Source organism: Charadrius vociferus, unplaced genomic scaffold (genome assembly GCF_000708025.1).
Source record: "Charadrius vociferus isolate BGI_N301 unplaced genomic scaffold, ASM70802v2 scaffold255, whole genome shotgun sequence".
NCBI lineage: Eukaryota > Metazoa > Chordata > Aves > Charadriiformes > Charadriidae > Charadrius > Charadrius vociferus.
Window position 1 is genome coordinate 15,395 of NW_009648785.1, and position 12,515 is coordinate 27,909.

General features: G+C 37.6%; 1 protein-coding gene across 1 annotated transcript in view; it reads right to left on the minus strand.

Annotated features, from left to right (window-relative positions):
* PRKAG2 (protein kinase, AMP-activated, gamma 2 non-catalytic subunit) overlaps positions 1-12,515 on the minus strand; it is a 231,301-nt gene that overhangs the window by 13,141 nt on the left and 205,645 nt on the right. Inside the window, exons 7-9 of the mRNA XM_009886769.1 lie at positions 5,035-5,116; positions 3,404-3,462; positions 253-298 (exon numbers count right to left, since the gene is read on the minus strand). Of these exons, the coding sequence (XP_009885071.1) occupies positions 253-298; positions 3,404-3,462; positions 5,035-5,116 (187 nt within the window). The remainder of the gene's footprint in view (positions 1-252; positions 299-3,403; positions 3,463-5,034; positions 5,117-12,515) is intronic.

The following is a 12,515-nucleotide window of genomic DNA, read 5'->3' on the forward strand; positions in this document are numbered from 1 at the left end:
TTCTTTTTTTCTTTCTTAAAGAGCAAAATGGTACCAATCATGAACAAGTGGTATAGCCCAGACGACTCTAGTCCATGTGCTGTTTCAAGTAGAAAAATAAGCAGCAGGAGCCAAAAGACAAGCTTTTACTATTTCTGCATTCATTAAAAAGTATGTGGAGAGACAAGCTAAGTCTATGATTAATTAAAAATCCACTATACTGAAAAACATTAGAACATTTAAAATTATCAACCAAGTAGTAAATATTCTTACCTCTCCAAGTTTCTATCTTGTGTTCCTCCAATTCATATATCTGAACCTACGACGGGCAGATGGAAAGTTTAGCTTGAAGTATTAATTTTAAACCCAACATCATTAACAATATTATAAATATCTGAATAATTTCCTTACGTTTCATTGCAGGCAATCTAACAGAGTAAGAACAGTACAGAATAACATTTCTCAGCAATAACAAGAAGACAGGGTGCAATACTGCTCAGTGCAGAGTACCACACGGGACCTATCATTTCAGGGGACAGGAAAGATTTTTTACCTGCCTAGGTTTGTAGTCTAGATCTCTTACAGACTCAAAGGCATCTCCTCAGTAATTTATCTCACCTTAACACAATCATGTCAGAGTAAACCCTCTAATGATTCCTCACACCCCCAAACCAGTAAAAAGCTTGCCCTGATCACTTGACTTCTTAACATTAAGAGATGAATTTTACTGTTACTCGATGACAAACAAGCAAGAGCAATTGGTTTAGTGCTCAGTTCAATCAGAAGAACAAATATTGTATTCCCCCCTGCCCTCAAGTTTAATCTTTTACGGATGTTAGATTCTTCAAATGTTTTCAGACACTGCATCTAAGCCATGCATGCTCTCAGCATTTCTCCTGCACTCATCTGACCTGAGTTCAGCTGAGCCAAACAGGCAAGAAAAGTTACAAAAATGTTGTCAGTTTTCTGCTAGTTTAGCTTCCTTAACTGGTGTGCAAAAAGGACAAGCAAACGATACTGGACAAAGGATGTGGCAAGTCTGCACCTTTTGATAGCAGCTTATTATCAGATCAGATTAGCAATAACATCAAACCACCCTCAAGAGTCCAGTCTTTGAAGTTTAAAACACACCAAAACCAAAAAAAGACACTGTCACATCACCAACTTCCTGCTGTTCAGCAGCTGTTCCACAAAGTTCGTTGTCAAAAGATTGTATCACCTCCCTACAGTAGCTCCTTCCATCTTGCCAATGGTTTTCTAAAAAATGTTCCAGATGGGAAAGCTGCCTTTCTCTAAAGGTATCAGGCTGCAAGACAGACACCTGTAATAGTAATTGTACTTGCTACAGCCTAGGCCAAAGGTGCCCGTTATCCCTCTTCTCTGTCAGGCACCTCTGTAACGCTGCTGAAGCTGAAGAGTTTTCAGGTGAGGGGTAGAAGTCTCCATAAAGCCTACTACATTTATCTTTGAGCTAAAGGAGACAATGCTTAGATTACTCTCTGGAATTAGCATCCTTTGAAGATTATAAGGGAATGTTAAATTGACATACTATAATTGGACTCCTAAAATATACCATTTTTGGCTGATATAAAAGATACCTGGGTGAGTAAGTTAAATCATCTTTAAGGGCGCTTGACAAAAAAAGGCAGTTAAGCCAGTGAAATGCAGTTCAGAAGATCTGCTGAAGTTGTCAGAAGACTAGGAGACCACTTTAGATGCTGATGAGATGAGGCTAAACCTAGTTCTTGGATCACACTATAGGGAGAAACTACCTGGATGTTCCTCATCAGTCATTTAAAGGTATTATCTAGTACATGAACAGCAACATGCTTCACACTGTATGTGTTGTGAGGCATTTAGATAAGAATGGCTAAAACACTTAAGAATTATATTTTCAGCGTAATTTTACCTATTAAGACTAGAGCATTCCCTGATGGAACATTATTTTCTTTATTTCTTTTTTTTTTTTTCCAGCAGAAGACTGCATCAATCATTTAAATCAAATGTTGTCGCTTCTCAACTAGTTGTCCTTACTGCTGCCATTTTAAGCACAACCTATAGTACAGGGTGTTAGACAATGTAAACAGGAGTGACAACAGTCAGACCTTATGTAAAGTTACATGAAAACATTGGTAGTATTGAGGTTTGTTACAATATCGAAACCATTTTAAGGAAGTTACCAGCGTGCAATCACTTTTCATTTGCTTCTCTCTCCACCCCTTGTAAATCCCCAGGGCAAAAAAAAAAAAGAAAATCTTTAATAAGAAGAAAGGACAGTACACCACAATATTGGCATTTGACAAGAATTTCACTATAAATTTAAAAAATTATCATGAGCTTTGAAAAGCCTGATACATCAGATGTCTGCTTCATCCAGCTGCTCTTGATTTTTTAGCTAGTAAAACATAGTACGTATGTTTTACTAGGTAGAGGGGGAATTGTGATCTGACAGGAACAAGAAAGGGATGTAAATGTTTGTATGAACATGCAGGCTAGAGAATTTCATCAACTGACTGCCAATGGGAATTTTAAATTACAGTTAATTGAACTCAACAGATCTCCAACTGATTGTGCAACTCAGCCATGTAACTAAAAGATCTGCATATATTTAACTGGTTTAAATTGTTTATTCTACACCATCACTCCAAGAACAGAGTAACCTTTTAATGCGTCCAGGCCTCTGTGAACTAGCATTTTGCTGAACTCTGTATACTCCTTTTGGAATAGCTCTATCACAGTTATGAGACAAAGATGATTGTATAAACATGTGACCCATGAATAGCTACATACTTGACTTTTAAATGCAATGAACTTTTTCATGTAACTTAAAGACATCCTCCCCAAATGCTTTTTGGTTGATATTCGCCATTTATATAGAGCTGTGATTACTATTAATTGTGTGCTCTGAAACAAGCTGAACACAAATAAACACAGTGATCAACAAGCAAGTATTTTCCTTCATACTAAAAACTAAATGTGATATAAAAAGTAAGTACATTAAGCCAGGTCCTTTATCCCAAATGCATTATTCATTAGTTGCAATACTAAGTGGAGCCTCATATCCAAAACGAAGCCTATCATTATGGTAAGCGCCACACAAAACATAATACACGGTAGCACTCATTAAGGAAATTCCTCATGTTTATACATGTATAACTGAAGCAGACAGATTAGGTTACCTGCCCAAGCTCATAGCACCTTCATGGCTGAAGCTGGGAACTGAACTCAGGTATCCAGATACCATTCTATTACCTTGCTCACAAAACAATCACTTCTTTCAAAAAACACTCCTGCAGTGAGTATACCCATGAAATATCTAAGTTTCCAAAGACTTATATAAAAATAATAATAATCATCAATCTTTCAGTTTCAGTCTCTGTGCTGTATGGCAAATGATAAAAGTATAGCTTAACATCATACTTACCATTGGAGACTTATAGTATCTATGCAGTATGTTAATGAAATCTGTAATTGTTAACATTCCTGTAACAAGTGATATATAAAAAAAAGTTCTTCAGATATATATTTAACATATAGAACTTCCAGCTATTTTCTCTATTTATATTAACAATATATAATTTAATAAACGTTAAATCAATTTAACATACTATTTGTACTAGACTAATCAACAGTGGAATTCCAAACTTTGTATTCCAAACTTTCACAATGATACAATACTTCAGAATAAAAACATGCATCTGAATTAATATTCAAAATTATAGCCTATGTGTTTCTCCTCTTCTTCCAAGCTGACTCAAAGAAAACCTTGAATCCAGACTGCATCCACACCCCCAAAAGTGTGGAAAGAGAAAAGGGGGTTTAGAACATCTTTAAAGGCTGGAGATCTACCCTTGCCTTTCGTTTTCTTTTCAAATAAGACACACTCTCATTATGTATTTGCCAAGTCAAGCAGACTCTCAGACTCAAATGAAAGAACACTGTAATTCATTTTGCTGAACATTACTTACTAAAGAACTTAATTCAATCATTTCTATGGTAATCCTCAACATCTGTATTGAAATGTATTTTTTTTTTTTTAAAAAAAAGACAGTACATCCACAGTATATACATTCTAACCAACACCAAACTACATAACATAATATTGATGATTATTTTAGTTACCTGAAAACATTAATCTTTTTTTGAGCTTTCAAGTTCTAAATTTGAGAAGATGTAATTGCTCCACTGTTTACTACTCTTACATCTAAACTGAAGAAACTAAGAAGTGGGGAAGGGAAAAATTAATCTAGAGGTCAGCTTTAAATCACTACAGCTTAGTTACAGACAGAAAATGAAATGAAATGAAATATAAAAGACACAGCTTATGTCTGTGACACAACATTCTTATGATGTATTGCATGAAACTACTGCTCCTCCCCCCTCAGATTTAAAAATATTTTAACAAATGCTTTATAAAGTGTCTACCATTCATTTCCAAGAATCCTCAATCTACATTCCAGGTCAGATGAAGTACATATAATAATTTTTGTAACTGCCACTATGACCCTGTTTTCTAACTGCAGCAGAGATCTAATTTTGGAAGATTATCGTTGTGGCAATTAATTACGTGATTTAAAAAAAACCCAAAACAATACATGGATCTAATGTTTTTCTCCCAATATGGGACACATCTGAATCATTCAACATTAGTTCTGCTATTTAAAGATTTCTCAGTGCACCTTACTGAGAATGTGCAGAGAAAGAGATGCTTGAATCACATGTATATTAGAATACTGTAACATTAAATTCTTTTTATAGTTCCTATTTTCAAATTTTCTTTTTGTGACTGTTACCTTTATTTTTAAATACACAGCGAAATGCACATATTAGAGACCAAATTTCAGAAGGTCAGGACCTAAAAGAATCATCATGATTCCAAAGCACAGCAACACCATGAAAGCTGGCGACATTTCACTCCTCACAAGGAGGAAAAAGACACCCTCTTTGCCTGGCTATCTCTAGGATGTTAGACCATGGCTAGCCCCAGACAACCGTCTGCAACAGCAAAGCACCCTGGAAATTCAAGTAATGCTGAATAATGTTAGAACTACTTACCTACAAAACTCTGTTTTTTACTCTCCCACAGTGGAGCTGCTCTCACACCATTTGCCACCAAGGCAAAAAAGGCTTTCTTCACCTGCAAAAAGAATGAGCAACTAAACAAATCTTTGCTCTTAATTTAGCATATCAGACACCAACAGGAGGGCTTCCCCAGGAAAAAAATGCAGTATAAACAGGTAGGTAGCTGGTATTCAAAATGGAACAAACCACACACACGAACGAAATAAAAACCTTAAGCCTTTTACTTCTAAATGGTTAAATATTTTTTACTTCTAATGGTTAAAAAGCTTAGAAAAAAGCTTAGCAAAACCAGATCTGGTTTTGTTTTGTTATATGAATATTTTATGTGAAAGCCTCTGATGAAGGAGTAAGCTGATACAGATGAAAAGGTATGCTTGCTAATCTTAAATTTATTCCTATTTCATATTATCCATAAAAATAATACCCCCCAAATCATGACATGGAATAAATCTGTAATGAACATAATTATCACAAGTGTCCAGTTTATGGATATAGCTTAAAATTTGAACATTGTGCAATACTCTAGTTAATGTTCACTATAGCAACAGTTGTATTAAAAAAAAAAAGACTCAATAAGTCTCGTTTCCTCTCTAGCTTTTAGACTCATGATTTACACAAATTAAAAGGGATTGTTTGATTATTTTAAATACGACTGAAAGTTAAAAGGGCTAGCTAGCTTGTTTTGCTGCCAAAGAAATGTAACCAAATGCTTTTACTTTTTAATGAATTAGCCCTCCCCAATCTCTCTGAATCAGAGGTTATAAGGTTATAGTATCATTCTCAAAAGAAAAGAAAAACTTCCCTGTGAACTCTAGTTCTCTGAAACATGAACCAGTCAGGCTCTAGTGCACCTCAAAATCCTGTCTCTTGGTGATATGCTTCAGCACGTTATCATTCCTGTCCTGCCCACACCCCTAAATAGCCTTCACATGGACAAAAAAATACAGAAGTGATGGTTCTTGTCCAGGTCTTGACCCGGTACAAAACTTGGACATAGCCAATCTCTACATCCATGAAATTGGTCCTTGGTCCAAATAACACAGAAGTAGCAATTGTTCAACAATTGCAATCTGAACAGACCATGATTACACAGTGGTATCGTATGTATCTACTTTAAATTGTGCCAAGGGTCTCCTCTCCACAAGAGAGTCAGGAATAAAAGGGCTTCATGGTCAATGGAATCAGCACCCAAAAAAGTAGGGGCAAACAAAAATACAGGTAGGAAAAAAAAAAAGTAAGTCTGCCACTGTTAGCTACAACCTTCTTGGAAAAGTTTGCAAAGCCATCCATGTGAGAGCCAGTGTCCTATGATATTTCACAGAACCTCCATTTTGACTCTACTTAGTGTTATAATGTAGCAGTTTAAATTTCTAAAAGGTAGTAAGACTTCTACTCTGTACCAGAACACATCACTTCTGCCTACACTCCAGTGACTTGCAGTGAGTGTTTCAGATACCTGGTGTTATCCTACTGTACGTGAACTCCAATCTTTAAGATTACACATCTAAAAAAAAAAACCCAAAAAATATCTGTATTTCTTGTGACCTCTGTACAGCCTGACTGCTTTCTCTCTGACCATCAGAAGCAAATCTACTCTCCTGACCACGGCAGATGATAATTTTTGAAGCTGCCTCCTGACTTCACTGATGCTTCTGCCGTATTAGCAATGAACAGGAATAACGATGTGCTTAACAACCACCAACCCTAAACTGCACTAAAACTAAAGAAACTGTATGGGGGAAAAAATACCTAGGACCATAAATAAGACTGTAAGATACACACCACATAGTATTTATCAAGGAAACGGTTAAACAGAAAGGTCCCAGAGGTATTCAGCCACTTCACTGACACAGGGAGGAGTCAAGTTAAACAAACATTACCAAATCTACCGCAGGAGCATACTAAGTCATAAGGAAGACTGAAACTGAAAAGAAACAGGCAGACACATGAAATCTTCCCACGTAACAGCGCCACACTTACAGTTAATGCAGTAAAAGCTAACAGCAGTGAGCTATTTGGGGAGCAGATATAAGACAGAAGTGAGTTCACATAGACTAAGTCCATTTGGGGGCAAAGTAAGTAAGTTCTAACTATTCTTCATCAAAAAAGAGGAAAGTACACTCAAACTGCCCGAAACTGAGAGCTTTCAGCTTTGTTATCTTTCTAAGAATAGCATCACATGAGTTAACAGTTAGTGTCAACTTATGTCCCAAGTCTTCCACAAGAGTAAGATGTTCAAGTTGTATCAGAGCAATAAGGTAACAGCTAATCTATTAAAGCCAGGGGGAAAAATAGCTTTCTTCCAGATAGTAATCATGCAATAGAACTCCTCAAGCAAGTTTACAAACTCTGTAATTGAAAACCTGGAAAAGAAACATGCCCACAACAGAAAAGGTATGGACAGCCAACTATAAGGCTTCAGGCAACCTCCAAATTCTTGCCACTACTTCTTCCTCGGACACAGTAGCAGCAAAGAACACCACCTAGCACAATGTTCAGATGGGCAAGATGATAAAATACAGGTATTATTTTAGATTCAGAAATGATACTTGAAGAAAGACAATTCTAAAGATATACTAGGCAAGAAGCTGAGCTTGTAGACAATCCAGAAGGAAAAGAAAGTTTCCTTCAAGGATCAATTCTTGCCCTGACTTTGATTTATTTGCAAGTTATTTGTCTCCAAGAATCTCAAGAATCTTTAGTTAGATGCCATCTTGTCTAGCTTTAAAAGATGTATTTTGGAAAAACTGAAGGCTGCTGAAGAGATACAGCTACTGAGACAGCTCGGAGTTAAATCCTTCATAAAAGACAATGAGCTCAGCTTGGGTAATAGGATATTAAACATTTGATGTAATAAATCACCAAAATTTAGTAAAGAAATACTTAAACTCATCCCTCTGGGCTGTCCTCCTAGACCACAGCTTAAGAGACATTCCTATTGTTTTCTTCAGTTTTATAGTAGAAAGTGTTATACAGTTACCTTTTAAATAAAGTAACAGTGCCATCAATTCTTAATGTTAATACTTGTCTCTAAGTAAGGTAATTACAAAGCAAAAAATCTTCATTCTTACTTGCTAAAAGTGCTTGCAAGCACAAACATACACTCATCCACTCACACTTTCCTTTAGTTTCTGTGGTTTACCAATTTCAGTTGCCCAAGTACTGTTTGGTAGCCAGCCAAAGCACTGGGGTGTGGAGCTGGGCTTCCATCCAGCACGTTTAGATGTTTCAGTGATGATCATGCAGAAAATAATACCCACAAGGACCATCCTTTCAGATTATATACAGTTTGTAGCCTTTGAAGATTTCTACCATGTCCCATCTTTGGACCTCCAACAGTGCTGTTAATTCTCGACCCCACCAGCGTTGCTCTTTCTCTGATCTTGAGTGTTGGACTGGCCTGACCTTCACAAAACCATTGTTCATCAGCCAGATCCCATAGATTGTTGCTGTTCAACACTATGTACAAACATTCTTTAAACAAAGCACTTTTGTTTTTATTAACCATGTAGCGGTCCTAACAAACACAACGAACCATTAAGAATGAGATTTATCTCCCCAAATTTAGAGCTTGTTCTGACGTATATGATGACCTTATATATTCACTGCATCTCTTCACAGCCATCCGGGGGAAACAGTCATTTCTGCGGCATGACTCACCAGCCTTAGATGGAGATTAAGTTGTATCCCACAGGTGCTATTTCCCCTCTCACTGACTATAAGATGTCTAGACATTTACAATTAGATGAGGAATCCCACTTTATGTGACTACTTGTCATCTCCAACATTCTGCCCCCTTAAGTAGAATGGTCATATTATAGCAAAGGAACACAGCGACTGAAACCCTAGATGAATCACAGATCATCTCAACAATAAGTGCTATTATACTACAGTGAGCAGAACAGGAACAAGCTTTCCTTACTACAGGAACTCATTACACCAGTGGTGAATATGCTGAATGAGAGAACTGACTAATTTAGGTTAGACAGGACTTCTGGAGGTCCTAGTTTCTGCAGACCATCCAAGTATTTCCACTTTAAGTCTCAAGGAGGATGTAGCCTCTTCCAATACAACAGTCATCACCAAGAAAGATTGAGGTACACCCATACATAGAAGTCCCGTTTTTCAGGTAATAGAATATTTGGAAAACCTTGTCCCTCATGGTTAGTGAGCTCCAAAATAGCTTGATTACGAGACAGCGACACCAGAAATGGTGGTAGCAGACAGAAAATTTCACCAGAGTACAGAAAAAGTTTTTCTTCACTGATGGAAAATACCGAAAGGGACACTCCTCATCATGATATACCAGACCAGTAATCTCATGAGCCCTTGTGGAAATGCTCTCTCAAGTAAACATCTGTGAATGAGGGAAGCATCTGAAAGGAAAACTGAGGATTAGCTTGTTTCCAAAAATTCAGCGTGCATACACACACACACACCTGTGTCTTGTTTTAGCTAAGACTATGTTATAAAAACTGTAACTACATACATAAGCAACCAGTGGGTTTCAAACTTGTCTTCCAGGACTGTCCCATAAGTTAAGGAGGGTGTTGCAATCACAGTTCCTGGTGCTAAAGGGTCAGTGCTGAGTAGGGCAGAGAACGCTACTGTGCTGAAAGACAGACAACCCAGCACTATTGTCTCAATGCCAAAGTTAACCTGGAAAAGCTGGAAGTAAACAGAGGTAAGAAACATAGTTATAGAACACCTTCAGATATGTCAGTACCAAGTAAAAGGATGATGCAAAAGACTAGTAGCATGGACAGTGTTAAAACATCTGCCAGAATTTCTGGTGGCATGGCTGCCATCCAAGTGCGAGACAATAAACGTGTACCTCTCTTGCCTCATCTTTCACTGTATAAACCAGTACCAGGGCATTAGCTTTACTTGCCTGAAAAGCCCCTAATATAACCCCCAAAAATATCTATTTTATCAGATCAGAAGAGAAAGGAAGAAGCACCTTTTATTTTTTGACACAGAGATCCTACAAAAGCAGTAACAGACCCAGCAGATCATTGACACTTCTATCATCTCTAATTCCTGACGGATGGATGCTCAAAGGTGAGCTAGAACATTCATCATCATTTTCACTGGATAAGTTGACAAATTCCCAGTCTTGTCTCATGATGATTTTTAAGGGCTACAAAGTGTAGCGGGAACACATGCCTCAGAAAATTCACATGTGGACCACAGTATCAAAATCAAATCTTTCAGGCAATCACTGAGAAAGACTAACCCCTCCCAACATAAGAAAATACAAAGAAATTTGCAAGAGGAAGGCATTCAGTCTTAGCAAATTGGATAAGAACAGCTGAAGCAGCACCATAGAAGGTTAAACGCATATGCCTGTATACTTACAGGCTCCATACATCAAACAGCAAGGCACAGAGTGCCTTCTCAAGGGGTCCCTTGTAAAGGGGAAAAAGTTTTCCATTTTCAAGGGATAACAGCATATATATCTTCACAATATGAGCAAATATGACAAAGTCACTCTAGAATACAGTCTTTGTTCTCACTGTTAGAGTAAGAAGACACAAGAAAAAGTTACCCCAAGACTTCTCTCTTAGAGGCTAAACACTTGCATTTCAACAGTTCTTACCAAGTAAGAAGACCAAGAGTAGTACAACTGGTCTTTGTTGTAGCAGGAAAACCATCAGGCCTCTGCCGTGACCTTTGTAGTGCATAAAAAACAGGCAACCTACACTTTACACCCTTGGTCTAAATGTGTTTATGAGCTGACTGACTCTCAAATGCTTTTGATGTGAAAATGTGAGGAATGGGGCAACACTTTCTAGCCCAACATAAACAGGACTATATTTTTTTAAGTAGCACAGCAAGTTCTCTGGCTGCCCAAATCTTGGTAGATGTCCGAGAGGTGGGGGGCTGGGGGGTGGGGGGGAGAGGGAGAAGAGTCCCAACTACTGCATATGAGGGAGACAAGCCTGAGAATCTCGCTGCAGTAAGATGGGTTCATAACACATCTCCCCTGCTACTCCCTCACATCACTAGGATTTCAGGTAGTGCTTCTTCTGTATCAGAGGCTGTAAGACAAATATACAGGGAATCCATCACTGGTTTTGTGTACTTGTTTGATAACGCAACCAGCGAAGAGGCAAAACAAGGTAACAAACTACTTGAGTCATACTAACACAGCGTCAAATAGGGTGCAAGCCCTCTCTCAGGTCCAGCAAGTTATAATCTTTTGTTATCTGAAAAATACTCTTCAACAATGACTGGAGGTGCTCACACTGACTTTTTCACCCCTTATTCACTCTCCTCTTCTACTTAAAGTCCTCTGATCCCACGTAATGCAATACGGTCCACTGGAGAAGGCTAACCACCCAATTTTCACCTGAACAATTTGGGAACACAGGAAAAACACAATATTATGTTGATAATACAACTTTGCCACAGAAAGCTCTTTGGGCAATTCTCCATTTCCACAATGCCAGCATGATGTTCAAAGGATTTGTTTCTACAGCCTGAACAATTTTGTGAACTAAATTGAAATCAAGGACTCCAGCATTCACCCCAGATCCCATGATCATCACCTTGAGCATACAAATGCAGTACAAGCTAAATATTCTCCAAATAGGTCATGCACTTTTGCTTTGAAGCAATTCACGCCCAGATGACAATGACATTTAAACACCTTCAACTGAGAAGGCAATTCTTCCCAAACACAAGATCTGAAGAAAAGAAATTTCATGGAGGTGGACCAATTTTCCAGAGAATCTCCACAGTCTTTCCAAGCAGTCAAGAGGAAACCGAAAAGCACTTCTAACTTGTAATCTAGGGATCACACCTACTATCAGGAATCAGTTGAAGTTCTCACAGGAACTGCTCTCTTTTTTAGGACATCATTAATTGCTTTGTCTTGATGTTTCCCAAAGAGCAGCCAACAAAACATTGGGAAGAATATTAAACATTAATTTGCAATTCTATTTCTTTTTTTTCTTCAAATAAAACTGTAACGTCTAATCCAGACACCTTTTTAAGTTATACAAAACTGTAAAGAAACTATTTTGAAAAGTTAAAAACCTCTTTTGTAGTGCATATATATAGTTCAGTGTTTTTATAAAATGGCTTGTCTGGAGGGACTAAACCAGTATGCAAGACTACAACCAACCATCTCAGCATGACGACTGTTGCATTCATATTTATTTTCCAGTTATTTTCTTCTTTGGTCTATGAATTTGGTAGATGAATTTCCGCCTCAAAGTACTATACCTTTAAAAAAAAAAGGCTACATAAGGACTTAACAATAAAGACTTTTGCCTGGGGCAAGGGCCAAGCAAGTCTTGAAGAGAAGAATTTCCTCCTTTACCTTATCACACCCTCAAGTAAAGTACAGAAAAATTGGACAAACCTGTTATTAACTGAGAGGTTACATTTGCCTTAACATCTGAAAAACACCAACCAACAAACATCCACAAGCAGCTCCTCTAGCTCAC